Here is a 27,382-nt window from a genome sequence, read left to right on the forward strand (position 1 = left end):
GTATAAAATCCATCCACCTTGACCCTGCTTCAAGAATACATTACAGAAATGTTAACATTTCTGCTTGTCGCTATATGACCGGTTGCATATGCAATGGAAAAAAACAATTGGCTGATTTTCAAGCGATTCTGTAGTACAATCCACATGTATTACATATGGATTTCCCCCCTGTAGACCTATTGGAAGGTGGGTTCCCTATAAGTCTAACCTTTCAATAGGCTTTGCAACATGACGAAGGATATAAGCCGAACCGGAGTCTTTCCCATGAGGAAAAGAAGCCCATCAGCTGATCAGCTGGGGTGTTCGAACCTCGCTAGTGAAGAGCAGGGTACTAGATGGTTGAGCAAAGGACCTTGAGGGTGCTTTTGCACATCACTAATTTGCTGATATTCGTGTATTTGGTTGCAGAATTTGTTGCATTTTTTAATACTTTTTATGTTCTGAAATTGATTTTGATTAAAAAGATTGTATGTTTTATCAAAATAGCTTGATTAGTTTATCATAATGGTGATGAAAAGCCTGATGTTACCATTTGTAATGTATCACTTAAAAACCTGAGTCATATATAAAGGAGTTGGAGTCTTGGAAAATTGAGGAGTTGGAGGCTTGGCTTACCAACTCCACAGCCCTGGTTGAAATGTCAGTCAATGACTTATACGATAGCTACCTTTCAATAGGAGGCACTGTGGAGTTACTTTTCCAACCCCTACTTGCATCTACCAACTCCACAGCCCTGGTTGAAATGTCAGTCAATGACTTATAGGATAGCTACCTTTCAATAGGAGGCACTTTTCCATCCCGTACATCAACTTGGCGCTCTCCAAAATAAAATGAGGTCTGTGGTGATAATCCGTAATGGACATGCTATGCATGGACTGCCAATTAATTTCCACATGGAAAATGTTCTGCAGCACGTGGATGAGATTTGTTAAGGTTGCATCTTTATTGCTTCTAATTTAGCCTCCTGCAGATTTTCCGTCCCATGTGGATGTAGTATAAATGGCTTACTGGCTACCAAAAATGGGCAGTTGTGAAGTGCTGGTTTTCATGGCAACAACCACGCACTCCCACGTCCTATTACAGAAAGGTTTCCATTGTTTAATGGGATTTGATAACATTAGGGGCAGCTATTCCACAATATGTTCTGTAAAGTAGGAGTTGAGCCTACGCTTTAATCACTTTCTTTATTACATCCATTGTTACCAGGCAACTGGTTCGCTTTTGTCTCAAATCCTTCCAATATATAATAAACCTATTCAGCTAAACTTCATCTATAATGGTAATGTCAATATAATACAGGGCGATTGTCTCACTAGTAAACCCAAGCAATTCTCAGTAAGATTTTAATTTTCATACAGTTCACTATGAAGCTTGACATGGCGGAACATTATGTCTATCGAACCATCACACCTCTCAGCAAAGTGGACAGGACCCATGATATCGAGATGCGGCAACCAAGCAGGCGTTGGACTCAGGGTGCCACCAACATGTACTCAGTTGAATTAGCACATGTTTATTGTCTGAATGATAGTTAAAAAGTTCATTTAAACAATGACATTTCTAAATAAGTATGGTGATTAATTCGAGACAACTGTACATTTTTGAATCAAAACGCAGGAGGCTGAAAGATATCGGATGACTCAATGCAGAATGTGAAAGGATCAATCATGGACATCGCCAAGAAAATCCTTAAGAAGAAATAGGTATTCATTATTCTGTGTATTAAAGAGCTGCTAAAAAAGGGAAACCGCACCCATATTGCGCAACTGCAGTCCAAGAGTTGTTTCAAAAGAAGTTGGAGAAACGTTAACAATATGGTTTATGGTTCCAGTGTTAAGTTGGGGGAAAACATCTGGAGATTTTGGACATGATCTGGTGAAGCCCGGGCGGATTGAGTGCTTGGGTTTCCTAGCGAATCCCTGTATTATATAGGGATTTTGAACATTCATTTCAACACTGTGAGCTTATATCAATCTGGAGAAATATCAGAAATGGGGTAGCAAATGTGCCTAGAAATGTGTCGCTGGCTCCTAAAATTTTGGTTTTCCCTATATGTGTTTTTTTTTTTTTAATTGGCTAAAATATACAAAAAAGTCTATGGTAATTTGCCTACTCTCACTGTTCCAGATTTCATAAACATTAATCTGAAAAGGCTGGCAAGAGAAAACTGGCACAGGATAAGAGTAATGAGCCTACTTTATTCAAAAAACAAAGTGATGGGAACACATTTCAAAGGTAATCTGTCAGCAGTTTCATACTGCCGGGACACGAGCAGCAAGAAATACCGACAGATTCCATCATTACAAAGCACTCATGTATTTAAAGGAGACGAGAAAAGAAAAGAAAAAAGTGTAGCCAGGCAGCTAACCCTCTTAGGAGCACAACTTGACCTGGCAGGTCTCTCCTTATTTCTGTATAGGGAGAGACCTGTCAATCATGCCAAGGAAGGCGGGGAGAAGCCAGAGCAAAGCTACCCAGTGGACACTACTCCCTATGCCCAACTCATTTAAAACATAGGGGTTTTAATAGGATTTCCTCTGGTGCACAAAGCGCATGTTACGTCTGACACGGAGGATCGCAGAGTGTTTCCCATTGTTTTTAATGGGGAGACCTTGCATCGCACCTAGCACATGGTGCATTGTTGCCGCCAGCCCATTTGAAACAATGGACGATGCGATTCAAGGGCACCTGCAAAGATAGGACGTGCTGCGATTGTTTCCTGCATCCCATCGCGGTGCAATGCAATGTGGGAAAACATCACTCACGTGTATAACCCGATTCAAAAGAGCATGGCTCATATTCATGGGTCTCGCAACGCACAAACCTTGCCCACTGATCACCCTTTTTGACCCAAATTAAATCATATGCACTCCGTTAAAGTAACTTTGAAGACCAGTTGGCATCATTTAATTGGCTGAACATGTCAGGGATAAGTAGCAATGGGTATGAGCTTCACTTAGTGATTTTATTGAGCTCCCTGAAATAGAGCCAAGGCCGCAAACCACCATCCTTTTTTTTAAACAAAGAAAAAAAAAAACTGCGGCTAGCGGAGAGTTAGATGGACGAATATGCCCGCTTTTCAGACTGTCCTGAATATAAACCTTGAGAGAATGTCTCTCAGGAGTGGTTAGGTTGTATATACGACTTTTCGGCAACTTACTGCCTGGGATAACTGCCTTCTCTATGAGGCGGCAACCTATTTGCCCCATCCTGAGAAAAAAAGTCATCAAACTCCCTGATAACCTCAAGTAACTCATCCACTTGAATCGAAGACACATTTACAGACATATGTCTAAGACTGCAGGAAAAACTCCATTTTGTAATGTCTTCTTTTTCACAATCCACTACTGGGTTGTGCATCTGTAACCAAGGTAAACCCAACACCACCTGTGCAGGAAGGGGCTCCAACCTTTCAACACAAGAAAAAAACCATTTCAAAACACTTCTAAGACAGTGGAGTGGAGCCAATAGGGGACACAGGAATAGGACAATCTAAAGATCTCACATCTAAACCCATGCGATTAACTGCCTCGATGTGAATTAAATTAACATCAACTCCACAATCCAGATATGGGAAAATTATCACCAGAGACCTTCCGTTGCTGACCTCTGGCTTTCCATCCAACTACGCTACCGGCCTTATCCCTTTGTACTGCAAACTGAGACTTCCAGATAATGACTCCTGGCTATCCTGACTACTGACTTCCACAGCTACTATACCCGCAGCTCCTATCGAGCACAGGTAAGACGTTACAGTCTGGATCCAGGAAGTCAAAAGACTTTGCAATTGCAGAACTTCTACCAGTATTTATAACTAGTTTCCTACGACTTTTAAGAGTTGCTATAACTCAGTCAGAGAAGCCTTTATCCCTTTTTGCCTCTCAGAATCCAAGTTGATAGTCTCGGTTTCTCCACATTTAGGTAAAGCATTGGACCTTGGTGCAGCAGAACCACCACTGGAGGAAAGAACAAACGGATCATCCAGAGGCAGCAGGTGCAGCAGCAGAAACTAGTATCTTTTCTTCTAATAGGGCACTATCAGGATGGCAGTCGCTCAGCTTCTGTACATTTTCCCAAGAACCTGTGGAATGACTAGAAACAGCACAAACCAGTTCCATGTCCCAGTATTGACAGAAAACATCTAGCCCTAGAGGTTGATCTCTTGAGTGAAGGGAAAGAATTTCATATGATTGCCTTGAATGTGATGTTCTAATCGAAACAGGGTTTCCCAAAAGCTCTTAACTTTTGATAGTTTGAAGACATTTTTTACTAAGCTCCTTGCAGGACTTGGTCCTGAAAAACCGCTTCCCAGCCTTGCTTACATCTGTAGTTATCACTAAAGACCCATTTACACGCAAAGAGGATTGCTCAAAATTCATGCAAAAGACAGTTTGAGTGAAAGTTTTGAGCGATCATTTTGCATAGCTACTAATGGGCACCAATTGCCATTAGTGGCTTATTAACTTCATTTGCATGTATTTAGAGAACAGGTGGTCTGTTCTCTAAACACACCTCCTTTGTTCTGCAGCGGGCTGCACGTCGAATTCAATTTTATCAGCGCTCCCTGCGGAGAACTCAGCATGTGGTCCCTGCTATGGCGGACGATGGATTTTCTGCTGACTTTAAGTCAGCGATGAACAGTGGATTAAAAATGCAAGATGGGCGCTATCGCTCAAAATCCATCATTTGGACAAATTTTAAGTGATAGTCATTGTGTGAAAACGGAGCTTAAGAAGTTCTTAAACCCAGTCCACAACTTGAGATAGATTGGATATCCGCGTCCACCAACAAACAGAATTCTTTACATCCATTGCTCTCCCTATTCTTTTGTTTCATGAGGTTTGTTTCCTGTCCCAAGCAGACAGAATTACCTGCTGTAAGGATCTTAAATGGGCCTGAGCCACTGAACTGATACAATGCATGAAGTTAATGTTTTCCACAGACTCATTCCCAGTGTTATCCTAGTTGTCAGTTTTCTTTAAAATGACAACATTGACACTATTCTTGACTTTTTTCTTCCGGCAAGGTTTTTTTGAAATGGCAAATCTAGAAGAAATGCCAGAAAAAAAAATTGTCTTGCGGGATTCACATTTAACTTTTGAAAATGTATGATCCAGCCAAGCCTCTGAAATACAGTGTGTGTTCTCAACAGAGGATTGTTCAAAATTATAACCAAACTAGCGTCCAGAAAAAAGATCATGGAGACATGGAAAAATATATATATACTGACCTCTGAGGAATGCTACCATCTCTATTTTAATTTGAAGGCCGAGGAGATGCCGAAGGGAAGACACTGAAGTTGAAAATGTAGGATTGATTTGTCTTTCTTGATTGCAAAACTCAGGACTCTTTGATACCAAGGGTATATCAACATGTGAAAATAGGCATTTTTCAGGTCAACAGTGCACATCAGCGAGTTCTGAGGAATGATGGGCTTCAGAGATTCCATCCTAAACTCGCTGTACTGGTTTAATTGTTTGGGATTTATTATAGTTCTTAGAGGTCCCGAAAACTTCTTTACAAGAAAGAGGTTCGAGTAAAAACCCTTTCCTTTTTGATCCGAAGGCACTAGAACTACCACACCTAGCGAAATGAGGTCTAGAATGCCTCTGTACAAGAGATCTGAAGAGAAACTGACTTTAGTTGCAAAATCTGAAATCTCCTGGGGGTGAGGGGAGCAGTTTATTTTGTAACCTATTATTTGCATCATCCATGGATCCGGAGTTATTTTTTACCATTGGTCCACAAAACGCAACAATCTTCCTCTCACAAGATTGGCTGTCATTGATTGGAATGAAGTTCCTGGTTTAAAATTCATGAAAAAAAAACAGGCCCTCTGCCTCAAACGCTGCACCACTTTTGGGGTAGCTCCAAAACCCTGTTTTATCCTTCCATTTATACTCCTTAAAGGAAGTACAATGTCTACGAAAAAAATTGTTTTTTTTTTGGTGGTTTGTTTTCAGAGAATCCCTTTTTCTTATCTACAGCCTTTTTAAGTGTTTTATCTAGCTCTAGTCCAAAGATGTGTTTATCATGAAACCCCATGGCACACAATTTGTTTTTAGAAATGGTGTCACCCAACCATAATTTTAACCATAAGGCTTAGCAGATCACTAGCCATATTTAATAAAGGGTTAGAATTAGAGATGAGCGAATATACTCGTTTCGAGTAATTACTCGCTCGAGCACCGCGATTTTCGAGTACTTCCGTACTCGGGTGAAAAGATTCGGGGGGCGCCGGGGGAGGCGTGGCGGAGCGGGGGGTAGCAGCAGGGAACAGGGGGGAGTCCTCTCTCTCTCCCCCCCCACTCCCCGCTGCAACCCCCCACTCACCCACAGTGCCCCTCGAATCTTTTCACCCGAGTACGGAAGTACTCGAAAATCGCGGTGCTCGGGCGAAAAAGGGGTGTGGCCGAGTAGGTTCGCTCATCTCTAGTTAGAATCTATAACTTCTTCATGAGATGTTCTGAATCTCAAGTTTTTCCAATTGTTTCATCCAAAGAACCATTGATCTTGCCACTGAGGAAGCGGCAATATTAGTTTGAACACAGCTAGCAGCTGCTTCCCTTGCTTTTTTTGGGAGCTGATCAGTTTAATGACCCCTAGGGCCGAGAAGCCGAGACAAATCCCAAAAGAGAAGGGTAGTACGTTTAATAACTTTTGCAACTTGAGGTCTACTTTTGGAATATCTTCCCATAAAGTAGGATCCTCAGGGTCAAACAGAAGACAGTTTTTAAACTCTCTAGAAACAGAGATGTTCCTCTGCAACCTTCCATTCCCCTAGAATTCGTTCTCTAAGGTTAGAATTGACAGAAAAAGGCTTTTTTCTGGCTTTAAAGCCCCCAAACATCTAATCTTGGATAGATATAGGCTTCTCAATCTTCTCAATATCCATGGTACTGCGTACCGCTTTTAACAAAGTATCAGTATCTTCGGAATCAAAATAATATTTTTTGTCATCCCGATTAGGGTCGGAATCTTCACCCTCCTCCAACTCTTCCTCTGAGTCATTCAAAACCTCAAATTCAAAAGAAGAGGAGGAATGAATCATTCTAGATTTCTTTCTGGGAAGTTCACTATTAACAGAAGCCTGGAAAAAGACGGTTCATTCATAGAGATTTGAATGTCTTCTTTTACAATAGATCTAATATCCTCTCTAAGGGTTGCTCATTCCTCTCTTAGAATCTGGTCCAAGCATGGAGGACATAACATTTACTTGCAGGACTCCTTCAAGTGAAAGTTACAAATATTGCATTTTAAGCTTTTTCTTTTGTTCTGGCTTTATGATGGAAACAGTTTGGCTCTCTTACTAAAGAAGGGGAAATAGAGAGAATTAGGGCCAGCTTAACAGAAAAAAAACATAACAGGTTTTTACAGGCCTGGCGCCTTCTTGCAGAAAAAGTAGTAGAAGAACATTCCCCTGAATCGGAGCGTCCCACATTTGGATGTTCCATTTGGTACAACCAGGAACCATTTCTTGCTTCCAGTGATATGATTTCACATCCGGGCCCGCCAGTGCATGAATCTACGCCATTTCCTGTCAATGCTGATGCACGCGAGCATCGTAGGCGATCAGACTACATGCGACAGCGGGACACAGAAGCAGCTTCTGAACTTATCCCCATACTCTACTTCTGAATTGCAAGGATGTGGCAGAGGAGTGGGCAGAGGGAGTCAGAAAACCTGACTGATCTGTCATCAAAGACATCTGGTAAATGCAACACAAAGCAATCCTCTCCGTGATCTTCCCTCTGGAGGGACAGAAAAACACTGGGGAGGCTATGGGGGAGGGAGGGATTATTTAACCTCGCTGTGCTCCTGTCCCAATCAAAGGTAGGAAACAACCTCGTGAAGTGGGGATGTCCAATCATGGTGGACACATTTCTTTCCCCCCCAGACTTTTAGTGCTACAAGACTGATTGGAATGGTTAAATGGAGCATTCTCTGGCCAGAACAGACATATTATACTTAGTTCATGGCTTAAGTTTTTGCCCACTGCTAGGTACACAGATTTGAACTTTATTTTCACCAGATCACTGGTTTAAAGGGATTTTTTGTGCAAATACGGTTGATGACATCTGCTCAGGATAGGTCATCGACAGTTGATTGGCCGGAGTCCACTTCTCATAACCCTTGCTGATCAGGCGCCCACTGTCAGCGCAGCTACACACAGGTGTGCAGCTCCCACAGATTTTAATGAGACCCCAGCCTGCAATCACAAGTGCTAACCACAACGCAGGGAGCAGAAGAACAGCTTCAAATCGCGTATTATAGCACTGACAGCGGCACCTCATCACTTTACTGGCCAGGATCACAAGCAGCGAACCCAAGCTTATTAACTATTGATGACCTAGCCTGAATATAGCATCAATAGTATTTGCATGGAAAACCCCTTTAATATTCCTAGACTCTGCACACTGCATTCGAGCTCTAGGCTTGCTGTATAGGCCAGAAAGTGCTCTCAATGCCACATATATCTATAGGCCAGCATATACTTGATGGAGGCCAAAAGAATACCCTTTTGAGCTCTTGTAGGGCCAGTGTAAGTTACTAATGCTGTAAAGAAGAGTGCAGAAGACTGCACTTTTTCTATACAGTGGGACAACATTGTTGACAATGGATGGTGTATGTCACTGTAAGGGTACCGTTACATGGGACAACGATCACTCGAATTATTGCTTAAAACCAAAAATTTGTACACAGGACAAATATAGACCAAACGACTGCTGACAAGGCACCGAGCGACAAATTGCTCCCGTGTCAGAGTCACTTGGTTTTTAGCAAAACTTAAAGCCAAGCGTCTACTGGGTCATTTAAACAGGCAGCCGCTCCTGGGTGAGCCAGACGATCTCCAGCCCCGTCAGTCATTCTGTGAATAGAGGCGATCGCTCCTGTATAAAAGCACAGGAGAGATAGTGCTGACTAAAGACTCCGCTATATACCTCCAACAGAGCCTACCGTACAATTGACTGCTTGCTTTAAGAAAATCCATCTGCTTTGTGTGCAAATTTTCTATAAATGCAGCAGAGTCATGAGGATGGTACTGAATGCCCTGAACTAATGCCTTGGGCTTAACCCTTTCCAATCCACTGTCTGACGTCTGAAGACATTATGATTTAAGGCTGTACAGCTCCGATGTTGGAAGACGCCCGTCGGGGTTCTCTTACTGTATATTGCCAGCCTCTCTGCTGTCGGAGCCTATCCAACGTGTCACCTCATGCAGTACTGGCTTTAGCCAGCAGATAGCGCCATTATATAACAGCAGAAAAAAAGAGTAAGCCCCCTAGGAAAATGAGAATAGAAATTGGATTGGAAAGGGTTAAGGCAGAAAGATGCATCAAGTGCTGTATTGCTCTTGTATTCAAATATGCCACATTTTCTATATTTTAACAGTATACAACAGGCAAGGGGAGTGCTACGGTTTGGCTAGAGACCTTTCATGGGCCAGGTATATGTAAGCGTTTCTCTGTTAGATGATTGCTGGATCACATGTTGGAAACTGCTACCTACACTATAGCGTGTCTGTGGCTGTAGCTGGAGGATGCAGAGTGTTTGTATAGGAGTTTGCTGCTAATGGTGACCGGCTAATTAAATATCATCCATTTGCCTTTGTCTCCCACACCTTCGCAGTTCTATTAAGTTTGGCTCCCGGCTGTACAGAAATACATAATTACATCTGTTCCGAAAATACGTCAAGAGGGAATCCCTTTCATTGACTGCGGGGCATTATTAATGTTGCATGATTTGGGCGCTTCCAGTAACCAGAGAGATAGTGAACGACTGAAAGGCTTAATTTTCTTAAACCGCAGTCACGCATGTAGATATAAACACACCAAGAGCCATATGGGGTTGGGAGCATTAGCTAAATTACAGAGACTGAAATGCTTTATACTCATTACAGACGATAATGAACATCTATAGCTTCAGTATATGCAGAGAATTAGAATTTTTCTTCTTTATATAGGAGATGAACAGGAAAACCCCTAAAAGGCAGATTTCAGAAATATTATGGAAGCAACACCTGGACCTCATTACGGTTTATTGGAACTGGAGTTAGATAAGCATAGAGGTCAGTGGTAATCTAACTCCTGGGAGGACTAGATATTGCCTCCGTAAGATGGGTACTAAACATGGGTACAGATCCAGTTTCCTGCTGAACAATATGGATGGTTTGGGGGTAAATAGAATGGAGACGTATCCCATGGGAGCACCGTTGGGTTCAACAGGCCGGTGGTGGCAGTGTCATGGTCTAGGGAGTGTTTTTCCTGGAATGACCTAGGATTGTTGGTCATCATACCACAACCCTTGAATGGTGAACACTATAGGGACATCTAAGCGGACCACCTGCACCCATATCTTCAGGAAGTCTTCCCCGGCTAGTGTGTTATCATTCATCCAGACAACGATGCGGTTCATTGGTCTCCGATGACTAGGAGTGGTTGGAGAAACATGATGAATTCTCCACACTGCTTTGGCCCCCTAACTTACCGGTCTGTAACCCCATTGATCATGTCTGGGATATGCTGGAAAGGGCTGAGAGATCCACTTCCGCTTATCTGCAAAATGTGCACCAACTGATGGAGCTGCTACAACGGGCAAGGGTTGAGTACGGAGGATGTTCACACGTTCTCGAATCTGTTCCCCAACATCTGACAGCCACAATCTCCCAAAAAGGTGAACCAGTCTGCTATTAAGTAGGCGTTCCTAATGCAGTAATCGCTTTGGTGTGTATGTCCAATAAACTTTGTGATTTTCCTTATTTATTGTTCATAAGGTGTCTCCCTGAAAATAAGACATTGTCTTATATTAAATTTTGCACCAAAAGAAGCAATCTGTCTTATTTTCAGGTGGATGGGGAGGTTGTATACTAAAGCTGCTCTGTAATCCTCCCAGCTGTTATCTCTCTGGTAAATGGGGCTTTAAATTCCCCCGCCTCCAGCAAATAAGCAGTGTGATTGGTTCGAGCACCAGCCAATCACAGACAGGTAGGTCTTGTTTTCGGGGGAACACACGGTATTATTGGTGTGCAAAGTGATTTTGATACACAGAGCAAATCAGTGACGTGCAGACGCATCTTTATAGCTAGAATGATAACAGGTGGGGGCTGAGAACCTTTTTGTAATCTCTCTTTCACTGGGAACCTTTTCTGAAAATTACAGAAACTTTTGTTAGACTTACGGGTTTCAACTTTAAATCGCACTTTTAAAGGATCTCAGTGTGTGTGTATATTATATATATATTTATTAGTTAAAATACGCCCTTTTGTGCTCAACCACATAGTATACAATATATTTGTGTACAATTCTTATAATTTTAGGATGCTAAATGATTTGCGCACAGTGAGGCCCATTTACTGTCTAAAAGTTAGAAAGTGCAAACTTCAGAGAAAGTCTTAAAATGCACTAGATTTATCACAGCTGGATGGTAAATCTGTCAAATTTTAAGACTGTCTAATCTGAGTGTAAACCACCTATTAGTTGTCAGAGCCAAAAATTGAGACAATTTGACGCAGTTTAGCACAATTTATTTGGTGCAACTTAGGCCACACCCATTTCCCCAGACAAGTCAGCAAACCTGTCTGAAAGTATCTAAAATCATTCAACATCCTAAAATCATAAATGGGGCGCAAATTTCTAACACAATTTGTACCACCAAACTGAAGTATTTTCAATAGTAAATTTGTGCCAATGACTCAAAGCTGAAGCTTAATTCATTATCAAGCAGATGGGTGTGGGAAGTAGAAGAAAGAAACTTCCAGCCCTTATAAAACCGTATAATCTTACCTCCCATGCGCTCCATTACTGATCCCAGGACTAAACCAGCGCAGGTCTCCATGACCAGCACTTTACTGCCTGCATGAATGTTTCCCAGTGTAAGCATCTGGGCCAATGTATCATAGCGGAGCTGACTGAGGAGGCAAAAGAAAGAAGACAAGTGTACAAGGAAAGCAAAGTCTTAGAACACAATCACTGCAAAGTTATACAGTCTCCAAAAAGGGGCATAACGACACTGTTCAGTAGACAGAGGAAGCCTTTCACTCTGACAAGTCATTTAATTGCCCCAGTCAGTACTGATAGCGCCATCTAAATAGTTAAAGACAGAAGATACCAATCACATATGTAGTGGGCTCAGTTCCCAAGCCTGCTCCATATATGGACCCCCATCATCTGTTGGGTATGTATGGTAAATGTCGGAAGAGGTTAAATAGTCACAGAAAGTCTAATACAATATAGTAATAATAAACTGCCCCACTCACCAGATCTTTCCAGGTTCCCGGGCATAGTACATCACGGCAAGAATACGGGTGGAAGGCTTTAAAATTGTAATATTCGCTTCGTACCTGCATAAGAAAAGAATTTGTAGGCCATGTCACTGAAAACGTACATGAAGAAATTTACGGAAATAACATTACATTACATGAGTTTATGGCTGTTCCCGCTTCTGTTTTGCTGCGGGAATCAGACAGCTCTGTACATTGTGCAGTGGCCGGGGATGATACTGCAGACTTGGTCCCATTTACATCAATAGGACGGGGCCTGCAGTACCAACCCAAGCCACTGCAAAATATACGGTACTGTCTGCTTCCTGCAGCAAAACAGGTAGACGTAGGACAACCCCTTTAAACTTCTACTACTTGGGTCTAACCAGCCAGAAGATGGCAATAGCTGGGATGCCTACCAGAATAAGTAGATTTAGGATTGGGCTGTAGAATTTACTATGTAATCCGCCATGATTAAATAATCTGCACTGCAGGTCTATTCCACTCTGATTTTTTCCCCACAGCGCATGGATGACATTTGTTCACCAAATTTGCTGCTACTGTAAATGCTGCAGATATTCAACATGGAAAACTGTAGCAGCCCCTTCCCCTGTGCATGTACCGTTAACCAGTTACTGCCTCGTGACCTACACGTACATCATGGGTGGGAAGGGGTTCCAATAGAATGTTGTACTATTACAGCATATGGATGGCGCAGGCTCAATAGCAGAGCTTGCGCCAGCTGTGACTGACAACTGGCATCCCGCTCAACAATGGGCATCGTCCAGAACACTGATCCCCAGCAATGAGGGGATTGCAAGGAGTTAACAGAAGGAGAGGGGTCACATCACTGGTCCTGCGCCATGACACTGTGAAGGGCTGATGGGTGGCCACAGCAACTGGAGACCCGATTGTGGCTTCCAGGTTGCTTATGCTTTTAAATATAAATGAATAAAGCTAAGGTTTTTTTTTGTTTGTTCGTTCATGCCGCCTTCCAAAAAACACAATAAAAAAAAGTGATAAAAAAAAAGTCATATGTACTCCAAAATGGTACCAGTAAAAACTGCATCTAGTCACACACAAAAAATACTGCAGTACTACTTTTAAAGAATTATTTTTCCCCCCAGATTTTATTTTCTGGCACCACCCTCTGACAGCGATAATATCTTTATTTTTCCATTGACAGCATGCAGCGATACCAAATAACCTTGTATTTTTTCTTAGTTTTGATTTTTTATTATAAATATATATTCTTTTCAAACCCTTAATACCTTTTATTTTTTCTAATTAATTAAACTTTAGACTCACATTTACATCTTTTTACTCCGCATAGAGAACTTGAAATTGCAATTATTTGATTGTTCAAAGAATATAATGAAATACCATAGTATTGCATTATACCACGTCCTGACAGGCAGTCTATGAAGAGAAGCCACAGGCATAGCATGATACGTAATCACCCATGGTAACCCTGGCGGTCTTTTTCAGAAGACCCTTGTGTTAAGAAAATTGTAGATCAATGTATCAGTTAATTGTTCTTCTATTAGATTGTAGACTAGAAAAATATAGCATGATGCTAGTATAAGTAGTGAAGGGGTTAAACGAAACTTTTTCTATACCAGTGCCTGGTAGACAGTCCGCAGATAAGAGTCTCCCAGACTCCCCCTTGCATTCCTTTTCACTGAATTCATAACGGTTTCATTGTATGTTATAGTTACATCTTAAAAGGTGTAAACCAAATACACCTTAGAATAAATTAGAAATCATCTGATACCGCACAGGCTGGTGTGATTTGTATTTCTCCTGGGTCCAGACTTCTACACGAAATCTGGGAGTGTCTTCTCTTTGATAAACACATAAATTCTCCCTACACCTTGGTTGCCATGGCAACCTAATGGCACCTTGCAGACTAATCGTGTATGGGTGGGGGTGGGGGGGGCATTAGGGATCTCGGAATACTGATCGGGGCATTTAAATGCTGCTGTCAGGTTGAAGGGTGATTGTGGCTGTTGTGGGCGGGTGTCAGCTATCAAAGGCACCTGCCACGTATGGAGTGAGATCGGCCCCTGATCCAACTCCATACAAACCTGGAACCCCCAGGAAGTAAGTGTACGTCCTGTGGCGCTTACGGGTTAAAGGGCTTGCTCAATTGTAAAACTATTGATGACCTAACTTTATGTTAGGTCATCAATAGTAGATCGATGTGGTTCCGTAGCACACGAACGCCACTGATCATCCATTCGCTGGACCAGTGTGCTTGTACACCAAGCTAATGTAGTGTCCCATAATAATATATATTGTTTGTATTTTGTACTGTGCTGCCTTATATTTGCAGAACCTTGCATATCTCAGGCTATGCAGAGATACAAGGGTTTAATTGTACAGATGAGATGTGATTTTGGTTATCAAGCAGCCGCTCAGCAGATGCTGCAGAGCTCCACATCCCCCAAGAAGGTGGGAGGGACCCGACAGCAAAGGGAATGAGTTGTCTCTTGGAGGGGGAATAAGGGTAGAGTAACATGTCAGCCAAGAACAAAGGGCAGAGAGAGAGCTCCTGGGATCTTAACCCACTCTGCCATTTTTGTGCCAGTCCACGCTGTGAAGGGGATTATTGTGTGATGAGCTCTGAGGAAGCGAGACAGAGCTGGAGCTAAAGACAGAGAGGATAAGTTGTACAAGGACCTCCCTGCGTATGCTGTTTCTAACTTTTGGTGGAGAGCAGTATTGGTCAGCTAGCACGCTGATGAAATTGTCCCCGCATGCGTCCTTCCAGGTACCGCGTGACGGAACGGAATTGTGAGTAACAAGTGAAAATTGTAATGCAATGTGAATGGAGCCCCAAAGCAGAGGTTAATCTAAACTGGACTGTGTATACCGAGAATTGAATCTAACTGTTAGTAAAGATATTCCTGCTTGTTTGTAATACCGCATGCTATACTTTGATTGACTCGTAACCTGGAATGTACATAAGCAATTGGAGTAAAGTTAAAGCTGTTTCACGAAATCTCAGTGTCGGAAGTCCATCCTGCGCTCCGTATAACTGAAGCAGCTCCCTCGACAAAAGGGTATGGTGTGGAGCCCGGGACCCCCAGGTTAGTGAAGGCACCCTGCCACGTGACATGAGAACTACAGCCCCTGTTAGCCTGTCGCATTAAGCCCCAGTGCACCACACTAATATCTCCAAGAAGCAGACCACTCTGTTCCCACTACAATGGCCAGGCTTGGTATGGCAGGCCAAGTTCCCATTTATTTCAATGCCTGCAATGCCAAGCCTGACCACTGCAGTGGGAACAGAGCTGTCTGCTTCCTACAGAAATCTGCTTAGTGCCCAAGTGCACTGGCCTAGAGAACAGCTGATTGGCCGTGGAGCCCGAGGATGGATTCCTGTTAATCTACTATTGATGACCTATCCTGTGGATGGTCCGTCAATAGCTTACAACTGGACAACCCCTCTAAATTGCAAACTAGGCCATATTATAAAAGGTTAATGTGTTTTATACTGGAAGATTCCTTGTTCCAAGCAACGACACCAATTAGATGTTTGACTATCTTAACATTTTGTAACAATCGCCTTCATTGCTGAATTAGAAGAAAAAAAGGCAACAATACTCAACATATTAGTTAGCATTTCATGTCCATTAAGACGTCTTTCCATCTTGGGACAGATTGTGATAGGAGGGTTCCACCTCTGGGACTACTTCTATCCATTGTGCAAGGAACTGCAACACTGTACAAGGCTTGTATGTGAATCCTTGCTTAATAGAGCGGTCTAATATCCTAGACATCTGCATGACGCAAGCAATTCTGGTGTCAGCAAGGAAGTCAGAGGTCAGCGCTCCGCTAACACCGCTGCTGAACCAGAGACGACAGCGGTCAGAAAGGAGACGAATATACCTATCTCTCATCTGGCTGGCAGAGCAGCGGTCAATAGTATCACACAGCAGCGGAGTGCAATATAGTAGCGGTAGACCGGAGCGTGAAACTGATCTTGCAAGGAAAATCAGAAAGAAACAGAAAACTGACACATAAAAAAAATATATATGAAAGGCTAGAGATATAAGAAAAAAGGAAAAACTATGAATTATGTGGCCAAGTACACAAATGTCAGCCAAACTATAGCGTGGCTGATAGCCATCACTCCCGATTACGTTTTTAACCTGCACATCACATCAGCAAACCATAGAGGACCACTGGCTGCCAGGAATGGGAATGTTAACCATGTAAAGTTCATCCAGTTGAGTCCACATTCTTCCATCCCAACACAAGATGGGCAGTAAACCAAATTGACGATTCTTGTCAATACATTTCTGTCTTTGGACAGCTTAAAGGGGTTAACTGGGACTTTTAATATTGATGACCTATTCTGAAGATAGGTCATCAACAGTTAAATCCTGTGGGTCCATCGCTTAGGATCTCTGGGGCTGCTGTCAGTACGGAATTCAATGGGAGCTGTGCTTGTAGTACCAAACCAGGCCACTGCAATACTGACAGCAGTATTTGCTTTCAGTATTATCCACACTAATAGCAACCATGGGATCAGCTGATCAGTAGTGATCATTAGTGGTGGACCCTCACCGATCAACCATTAATATATCCTGAGGATAGGCCATCAATAGTGAAAGTTTTACTAAAGTCATGAGTACCTTATAGGGAAGTAAATACAATACTACTACTGGAAATCCATCCTCTGCTTATTACTGTGAGCAAATCAATATTAATTATGCCGGAAGTTTCTGGGTTTATTTACCAGTAGAGTTTCTCAGGAGTCTAAAGGGAAAAAAAAATATCACACGGCCAGGGCTCTTTCCCCTCGAGCATTGAGTTTTCATGCCGGCCTCATTGTGGCCAAAAGCCGCGTAAAAAGAGAAAAAGCTGTGAGTCGCAGCCAAAATTAGTGTTTCATGTCCATTCACACGCCCGGGTGCAGCATATTAGTAAAAAAATATGCTGCAGCCCGGAAATCCCTCAGTCGGCATAAATCTTGGGAATGACTTCTAATGCCTTAATAGAGGCACCTGTAAGCTTTTCCCAGCGTTGCACGCAGCCAAACTCCCTCCCTCTCTGTATTTTAGCAGCTCCCATAGAAGTCTATGGAAGCTGCCAGTGTATATCGGCCATAAGATAGGGCAAGACCTATCTTTTCCGGCAGTGTATAAATTCGGCCGACGTATTTACGTAACTAAATAGCCTCGTAAAAACGCTCATGTGAATGAGGCCTAAGGGCTCCTGCCCACTTGCGTTTTAACGATATTGATATCGCTGCATTTTTTTTTAAACACGAATGTCAAAGGGACTTTCTAATGTTAAAAACGCATCGCACAACCCCCCCCCCCCCCCCCCAAAAAAAAAATCGCAAAGCACCGACTTGTGATGCATCTTTAACATTAGAACGTCCCATTGACAATCGCGCTAAAAAAAAAAAAAATGTAGTGATATCGCAGCATTTAAAAAAAACCCAAGTGGCCCGGACCCCTAAGGGTCCTTTTACACAGGACGATTGTCAGGTGCTCAGAAGCAATAATCATTCAGTGAATGGAGGCGGGCGGCTGGGGGAGAACTCTTCCGACCGCCCGCTTGCATTCACAGTAAACAGGCAGTCTTTCATAGATGAAGGACTGCCTGTTTACATCGGCCGATCGCTGTTTGATTTTTATGCCTGCAGAAACTGAACAGCAAATGGTAAGTGAACAAATTATTGTCTGTTCAGTCATTGGCAGCGAACACTGAACAATAATCCTTCCATATAAAAAGGGAACTAAAACATTCTTCACTAGTTTTTTTTAAATAAAGGATACTAAAGGATGTCAAAGGGGCTGTCATTACTTTTTTCTGTTAATCCCTGCTGCCCATTTATGCTACTGCACGCAGGACAGCGCCGCGATGTCGGAGGCCGTTCTGCCTACGCACGCAGGACAGCGCCGCGATGTCGGAGGCCGTTCTGCCTACGCACGCAGGACAGCGCCGCGATGTCGGAGGCCGTTCTGCCTACGCACGCAGGACAGCGCCGCGATGTCGGAGGCCGTTCTGCCTACGCACGCAGGACAGCGCCGCGATGTCGGAGGCCGTTCTGCCTACGCACGCAGGACAGCGCCGCGATGTCGGAGGCCGTTCTGCCTACGCACGCAGGACAGCGCCGCGATGTCGGAGGCCGTTCTGCCTACGCACGCAGGACAGCGCCGCGATGTCGGAGGCTGTTCTGTATACTGTAACATACATATGCAGAACAGCCTCTGCCAGTGGAGTGCTGTTGAGCATACTGTAACATATGCAGAACAGCCTCCGACATCAGAGCGCTGTCCTGCATAAGGTTAGAAACATGTGTCGGCCCTCATCCAACATCGAAGATATCCAGGGAAATCTTAATGTCGCACGAGAGCCGACACTGGATTGAAAGGGTCAAATGATGTTCTAAAGGCTACACGCTTAGTCATTTTGCAGCATCCCCTTTAATGTGCCGCTGCCATCACGAATAGAAATGGGTGCGCAAATCACTTACTTTTTCTTCTTTTTCTTTATATACTTTTCTTGTGCAAACTCCGTCTTGTCACGAAACGTTGTACTGTTCTCTATGAGCTGCTGGACAATCTCCTACGGAAAAAAAGGTTACTGATCAGCGCGGATACCTACACAACCGCTACAGAACACGAGTGCGCCCAGCGCTGAACAACAGCAACAATAACACTACCAAACGCACAGAGGGGCTGTTACTCAGCCTTTGTTCGGCAGATCTGTACCCGGCAGATTTATGGAATGATGCTTTAACAATGTATGTTCCCTAAGGTCCTTCATTATTTACAATGACGCCATTTTTTTATTGGAAATCATTATTTCTCAGGAATGCTTGCTGGCACCGACACACATTCACTGCCAAGTAATTACATTAGGATTCAGACAGTACGCAATGGAAGAGTCCATCCGCGTCGCTGTAGTTACACTTCTTTTATGTCAGCGAGCGACTGCTGGAAGCCATCAGGTCAATTAACCTTTTGTCTTTAACGAGGATAGCGATAATCAGAATGCCTCATGCCTGAAAGCTTACACCAAATTAAAAAAAAAAGTCAAAGAATAGCGAGATCTCATAACACGGTGGGGGGTCCAGTAGAAAATGGGTCATAAAGCCGTTTGGGGAGATTCAAAGCCTTATATACAAACCGTTTATTATTAGAGATGAGCGAGTATACTCGCTAAGGCACATTACTCGAGCGAGTAGTGCCTTAGCCAAGTATCTCCCCGCTAGTCTCTAAAGATTCGGGTGCTGGCAGGGAGCGGCGGGGAGGAACGGAGGGGAGATCTCTCTCTCCCTCTCCCCCCTCCCGCTCCAACTCACCTGTCACCCACTCCAGCCCCCAAATCTCTAGAGACGAGCGGGGAGATACTCGGCTAAGACACTACTCGCTCGAGCAATATGCCTTAGCGAGTATACTCGCTCATCTCTATTTATTATGCATGAGCAATAAACCCATGGATACAACTTAGGATAGTGCAACGAGACAACTGTGTGTGCTTGTACGCCTGCGAGGCTCCTAACACTGCTGTCATGGCTTCCATTTTTATAGGCACCATGATGAGTAACAGTTATAACGAATTCTGGAAGATCCGATTGACTGTGGTTATGTAACCAACAGACTGGGAGTTGATCATTAGGAATTTCCTTACAAGAATAAGCTAATTGAAAAAAATTATTTTTATAGTAAAACTTCCTTTAACCCCTTGTTTTAATGCCGTTCATTAACCCCCTAGTGACCACTCTTTTCTGCTTTTTTCTATTTTTTTTTTCTCCCCCCTTTTAAAAAATCATAACTCCTTTACTTATCCATCAATATAGCTGTATGAGGGCTTGTTTTTTGCAGGATGAGTTGTATTTTTCAATGGTGCCATTTACTGTACCATATAGTGTACTGAAAAACTTGAAAAACATTACTAAGCCCCCCTGTAAATGACTTTTCTAGCTGGTTTGTACTTACAGTTCCAGCGTTTCAGCAACTTATAAAAAGTTTCCCCAAGATGGCCACCGGCTCTTTTCCCGTCGCTTGCTGTAGCCCGACGTGCGCGCTCCCGAGACGCTACCAGCTGTGTCTCTCTGACAACCAGACGCCCCGCAGCCGCCGACCGGAACCCGGGATTGAACGCGGCCGACCAGTCACCGGCAAACAGCGGTAGGCCCCGGGGCAAACAGCGGTAGGCCCCGGGGCAAACAGCGGTAGGCCCCGGGGCAAACAGCGGTAGGCCCCGGGGCAAACAGCGGTAGGCCCCGGGGCAAACAGCGGTAGGCCCCGGGGCAAACAGCGGTAGGCCCCGGGGCAAACAGCGGTAGGCCCCGGGGCAAACAGCGGTAGGCCCCGGGGCAAACAGCGGTAGGCCCCGGGGCAAACAGCGGTAGGCCCCGGGGCAAACAGCGGTAGGCCCCGGGGCAAACAGCGGTAGGCCCCGGGGCAAACAGCGGTAGGCCCCGGGGCAAACAGCGGTAGGCCCCGGGGCAAACAGCGGTAGGCCCTGGGGTAAACAGCGGTAGGCCCCGGGGCAAACAGCGGTAGGCCCCGGGGCAAACAGCGGTAGGCCCCGGGGCAACAGCGGTAGGCCCCGGGGCAATGGTCTAATCATTGAATTTCAACTAATTTTGCAGTTGCGTCTCAAGAGCCATAACTTTCATTTTTCCATTGACATGGCCATATAAGGGCTTGTTTTTTGCGGGACAAGTTGTGATTTTTTAAACAGGGGGGAGGAAAAAAAGAAATGGGGAAAAAAGAAAAAAAGGGGCCATGTCATTAAGGGGTTAAATAATGTATTAACTTCCTTCTCTGGGTCATTACGACGCACATGGATACCACATGTGTGATTGTATTTTTGATTTTTTACAAAGTAAAGGGAGACAAGTGTTTTTATAATTTTTTTCCTTTTTTTTTTTATAAATGTATTTTTTTTTTTTGTCCCTTTAGGGGACTTCCACAGGGACCCATCAGGACCCCCTGATCACATTCCGGGGGTCCGATGGTGACAGCCCTTTACATGCTGCAGTGACAGCCCTCTACATGCTGCAGTCACATAGACTGCAGCATGTAAAGGGTTAACACAGCAGAGATCTGAGGTTTTCTCTGATCTCTGCTGTAAGAGCTGGTACCTAGCTGTCCTCTGACAGCCAAGCACCAAGCTCTCCCTGCCACAGAGACCATTGGCTGGCTTCTGACAAGCCGATGGTCTCTATGGCAACCTGTAAACAAAGCAGGAGATTGCTGGCACATCCGCAATATCTTCTGCTGGTTTTTCAAAGCCCTTGCTTTGTTCTCTGTGGGTCTGTGCAGGCAGAGCACACTGTCACAGCTTGTGGCATTGTGCTCTGCAGCTCCCATAGTGATACATAGCCCGGAAGATTTCCGGGCTATGTCGCTATGAGCAGTGGAGCTTGACCCGGAAAATTTCCGGCCGTGCCACTCAAGGGGTTAAAAGAGAAGCCATGCTCCCATGGCAGTTACGTTAAGGGTGCAACCAGTGATTAACTCCTTAAGCACCAGGCTGTTTTGTTCCTAAAAGGACCAGACACTTGTTAGGGATTTTACCCATGTGGTGGTTTTACTGCCCTATTTTCCCCTCAGATACAAAAATTATTTCTACTGCGTCCCCCCCCCCCCCTCCGCGATATATAGGGACATTATTTTATATCTTTTTTCAAGGACTTTTGCCCCCTTTTTATATGGGGTAAAAAGCTAAAAAATAAAAAAAGTTTAAATATTTATAGTTTTTTTTTTTTAAATAAGCAAATTTACACTAAAATAAAATATGGTAACGGGTTTCTCGTTTCGGACGTTTTGCTATATAATACGTATGGTTTACGATTACAGAGCACATATGGCGATTGCTTTGGTTGGCGTCGCCTTTGGATCATTTTGTTTTTTATGTAGATCTTAGAATATTTTTTTAAAAATTACAGAATAAAATAGAAACTATTTGTTTTACTATCTATGACCCCCCATTACGTCATATAAGACCTCTGGGGGTCATTCACATGGTCTTTTTTTTAAATTTTACTTTCCTACTGTAGCTGGGGTATCCATAGGAGCCCAGGTTACAGGAGGCAACATCCTCTGTAGTGACATTAGGAGGCACCCGGCAGTCACATGATCGCCAGGTCACATAACAGAAGAAACACTTTCACTTCTCATTGAGCGCTATGTACCCAAGAAAGGAGAAGGCAGGAGCGGCTAAAAAACGCTTCCCCCTCCTCCTCTGGATTCTCAGCTGTGATTAACAGCCAAGAACCCCATCTGCTCCTGCTTAATTGCAGGAACAGAGGTTTTTATCCCGCGCTGTATTTCTGCTGTCAGTGGGGATTAAAGCCCAGAACCAAGCGCTGTACATTTACCACACTTGGTCCTTAAGGGGTTAAAGCTGCATTCTTTTAGTGTACTGATAGTAAAAGTACTTAAAGGGGTTGTCTCGCAAAAGCAAGTGGGGTTAAAGGGGTTGTCCCGCGCCGAAACGTTTTTTTTTTTTTTCAATAGCCCAATTTTTCAATATGTGTTGAAAAAAAAAAACGGGTAGTACTTACCCGAATCCCCGCGCTCCGGTGACTTCTTACTTACCTTGCGAAGATGGCCGCCGGGATGTTCACCCTCGGTGGACCGCAGGTCTTCTGTGCGGTCCGTTGCCGATTCCAGCCTCCTGATTGGCTGGAATCGGCACACGTGACGGGGCGGAGCTACGAGGAGCAGCTCTCCAGCACGAGCGGCCCCATTCAACACGGAGAAGACCGGACTGCGCAAGCGCGTCTAATCGGGCGATTAGACGCTGAAATTAGACGGCACCATGGAGACGAGGACGCTAGCAATGGAACAGGTAAGTGAATAACTTCTGTATGGCTCATAATTAATGCACAATGTACATTACAAAGTGCATTAATATGGCCATACAGAAGTGTATACCCCAACTTTGTTTCGCGGGACAACCCCTTTAAGTACTTCTGTATGGCCATATTAATGCACTTTGTAATATACATCGTGCATTAAATATGAGCCATACAGAAGTTATTCACTTACCTGCTCCGTTGCTGGCGTCCCCGTCTCCATGGCTCCGTCTAATTTCGCTGTCTTCTTGCTTTTTTAGACGCGCTTGTGCAGAAGGGTCTTCTCCCTTCTGCTCGGCCCGGGCACGAGCAGCGTTCTGGCTCCGCCCCCTTCTACACGTCATTGCGTAGCTCCGCCCCATCACGTGTCCCAATTCCAGCCAATCAGGAGGCTGGAATCGGCAATCGACCGCACAGAGCCCACGGTGCATCATGGGAGAAGACCCGCGGTGCATCGTGGGTGAAGATCCCGGCGGCCATCTTGGAGAAGGAAGAAGTAGGAAGAAGAAAGAAGTCGCAGAGCGGGGATTCGGGTAAGTAATATATATATATATATTTTTTTTAACACATCCCTTGGGTTTGTCCTGCGCCGAACGGGAGGCCTATGCAAAAAAAAAAAACAAAACCCCGTTTCGGTGCGAGACAACCCCTTTAAACAGGTATGAAGACACCCCACACTGGCAAAACTGCTGACAGACTCCCTTCCAGTAATACGCCTCCCTCCACCAAAAAAACCCAAAAAAAACCCCCAAAACCCCACGATGAGATACCAGGGAGCCGTGTGGGTGTCATGGCAGCCGGGGACCTTCTGAATGGCCCCAGGGATGTCATAGCAGAATGCCGCTCAGAACGCAGTATGATGTAATGCTATAGCATTACATCATACTACTGGAGCGATAAAAGTATTGCAAGTTCCTGTCCTCCTTAAAAACGTTTTACTAATTGTTAAAAAAAAAGGGTAATAAAAGTAAAAAAAAAAAACCTTTTGCCATATTTAGAATGAAATAATCTAAATAATAAAACAAAAATACAGATATTTGGTATCGCTGTGTCTTTAAAAAGTCTGTCTATCAAAGTAAAGCTTCATTTACCCCGCAAGGTGAATGTTGTCTGAAAAAATAAATAAAGAACGCTAGAATTGTGCTTGTTTTTGCTCACGCCCTGCCTCCAAGAAAAAACTGCAATAAAAAGTGATCAAAAAGTCGTATGTATAAAAATATGCATTAATAGTATCAACGGAAACTACAGGACGTCATACACAAAACGAGCACTCGCACAACTACGTCGACTTAAAAATAAAAGAAGCTATTGCGGTCAGAAGACGGCGGCAGAAAATAATTTTTAAAAATTAGGTATCTTTACATAAAAACAAACAAACAAACAAAAAAACTATATAAGTTTGCATAGTCATCATACTGACCCATAGAATAAAGTTATCGTCATTTTTGATGCAGTTTGTGCGCCATAGAAACAAGACGCACTCAAAAATGGTGGAATTTTGTTTTTTCCCCCCATTTCACTCCACTTAGGAATTTTTAAAATGTTTTTCAGTACATTATATGGCACATTAAATAGTACCACTAAAAACACGACTCATCCTGCAAGTTATGATTTTTTAAAAGGGGAAAGGAGTTTGATGTTCACTTTTCATTTGTTATAGAGGTAAGGTTGGGAGATCGAAAACCGATATAATCGATATATCGCTAATGCTCTGGTGATACTTTTCATCGATATTGTTATGTCCGATATATCGGTAACATCGATAGTTTAAGGCGATATAATGTCGATTTTTGTAAAGAAGAAACGTGTTTTGTGGTCCGGTGACCAGATTTTCTTTCCTTTGTGTTGGTCAGGATGTCGTTTTGCTCGCGGCACTAATGAACTTATAAGTTCCAGAAACTTTTGGAAAGTGTGAGGCGACTCTTTGTCATCAATAACGTTTGCTCCAGGCAAAACGACTCAAAATAAGTGGGGTCTTCGGCCCCTCCTCCACATGCGTTTGTTCATCGTGTTAGATCAGGCTCTGAACGCTTGCGTCTAGCGCGATGGCTGTGGGCAATGCTTTCTAAATGAAAGAATTTCCACATGCAGATGGAGGGCTGCGCTGAACGCACAAAGGTCGCGTCCAGAAAAGGAGACGCGACATGTCGTGCATTCAGCATCTAACGCGAACGCAGTGCCTATAGAAAAGATAGGAGACCCATCTAATGCAATTACAATTGCGTTCGGGGCACTGCGTTCGCGTTACCAGGCCCTGCATTGTTTACAAGTTGCCATGGAGACTGCTAGTCCCTCAGTGGCAACTTGAAAAAAATGCAGGGCACGTACCCCACAAACACACAGAGATCATGCTCACATCCCGTCAGCTCCAGCCTCCATCTCCTGGCTTCCTTGTAGCTGGCAGGACCTGGTTTCAGTGTGTTTGTCGGCTCATTAGATAACGATTATTGGGGCCAATGATAACAAACTTCTTTTCATACTCCTAATTTTAATTCTATGTTTCATCTGTCATTTTTTATTTTCATTTCTAGCTTTAATATATTTCCATGTTATTAATAGTTATCAACTATTATTTAACATTTATATAAAACACTTTTAAAGTTTTAAAAAGAAACTAATTTTTTTGGTTGATTGTTGCTTTATTAACCCTAGACCTGTTTGATTTTTCTACAGCACTTTAAAAAGTCGATATAATCGAAATATCGATAGTTTTCCACCGATATTTTACAATAATCGATAGTTTGTTCAGCAATAGTCAATACTACTTTTGTGTCGATGTCCCAACCTCATATAGAGGTCTAGTTACGAGACCTCATACTTCTCTTCCTCCCTTCCCAATCCCACCCCCTTTTTTCCCCCATTTCTTCTCTTCCCTCAAACTCCCCCCCCCCCCCCGCATTTTTTTTTACTAAGATGCAACAAGATGTCACAAACATTTGTTATAAACTAAAATGGAATTCTCTGAACCAGCCCTATATACCATAAGCCTTGAACATGATTGCTAGAGATCTAGTATCCTATTGTACCTCTATCACGGTATAACATGCATCTACACCTTACCCTACTTATGGAAAACTTAATAAAAACATTTTGAGTTAAAAGGAGAGAGGAAAAAACTAAAATGGGGAAAGAAAGGGGTTAAAGCACACGTTCACACACCAAAACACTATTTTTGATGTCAGTGGTACTACAGCTAATGTAGCGGAACGATAAAAGTCTGATGGGAGATAAGGCGCCTGATCCATAATGAAACTGCTGTCAGATGAGCGGTCTCCGATCTCTGCAGGCTTACCTACAGAGCAGATGGCACCAGCACATTCATGCCATGGGGTACAAAGCAGGGGATGACTATACCACCTGATGCAGCCAACTAACACACTTCTGGACAGCTATTAGTAGAGGTGGATGAACTTTGTATACAGTTGTTACAACTCCTACCTAGATTATATCAGGAGTATTTAGAGCACTATCAGTAGGGGATCATGTCTTATTAGCCGGTCACCGGTCCTAAACCATGCCACATAAGATGCCGACTCTTGGAGGTTTGCAATGAGAACTGTATGCTGTGGATGCATGCTACTCTATCTTCCAATCAGATAGAGGTACCCGCGTGTTGAGGATGCCAGGGGAATGCCTTCTGCCCGAATGTGTTGTGACGCCCTGACTAGGGTAGAAGCAGTGCGGCTCTCCCATCGATTTCAATGGGAGTGAAGCTGGCATCCACACTTCCTATGCTGACCGCTATCAGCAGGCCGGACAATTAGCCGGTCCCCGAGTGATGGACCCCTGTCCATTAACTACTAGAAAATACAAAATGAGGGTCGATAACCCTTTCAGTGTGGCAGAGGATCTGTTATGGTCTGGGGATGTGTTACGTGGCACGGACTTGGTCAGTTAGTTGTCGTGGCCAGAACTGTGGACACGGCGGTGTACCTTGACAATCTAGACAATAATGTGCTGCTGACAATGTAGTAATACTTTGGGAATGGTCAGCAATACTTCCAACAAGACAACCCACCTTGTCACAAATCCAACGCTGTTATATGTTGGTTTGAGGATATGGATGTTCCATGCTTGGACCGGCTGAACCCTACTGAACATTTTTCAGTTAAACTGGAATGTTGGGTCAGGAAATATGAACAGCATCCATCTTCTTTGAGAGGGCTTGCCAGACGTTTGCAGGATGAATGGAGGGAAATAGCAGCTCAAGTTTATTGGACGATAGCAGAAAGTATGCCACAGGGAGTATCCAATGTCATTAAAGCCAAAGAAGCCCCACTACCTAT

General features: G+C 43.6%; 1 protein-coding gene across 1 annotated transcript in view; it reads right to left on the bottom strand.

The window, feature by feature from the left end:
• The window catches only part of TRMT6 (tRNA methyltransferase 6 non-catalytic subunit), a 49,217-nt gene that overhangs the window by 13,600 nt on the left and 8,235 nt on the right, over nucleotides 1-27,382 (bottom strand). The window contains exons 4-6 of the mRNA XM_066595675.1: nucleotides 18,756-18,847; nucleotides 12,257-12,340; nucleotides 11,784-11,908 (exon numbers count right to left, since the gene is read on the bottom strand). Coding sequence (XP_066451772.1) covers nucleotides 11,784-11,908; nucleotides 12,257-12,340; nucleotides 18,756-18,847 — 301 coding nt within the window. The remainder of the gene's footprint in view (nucleotides 1-11,783; nucleotides 11,909-12,256; nucleotides 12,341-18,755; nucleotides 18,848-27,382) is intronic.

The sequence above is a fragment of the Eleutherodactylus coqui genome, chromosome 3, assembly GCF_035609145.1.
Source record: "Eleutherodactylus coqui strain aEleCoq1 chromosome 3, aEleCoq1.hap1, whole genome shotgun sequence".
NCBI lineage: Eukaryota > Metazoa > Chordata > Amphibia > Anura > Eleutherodactylidae > Eleutherodactylus > Eleutherodactylus coqui.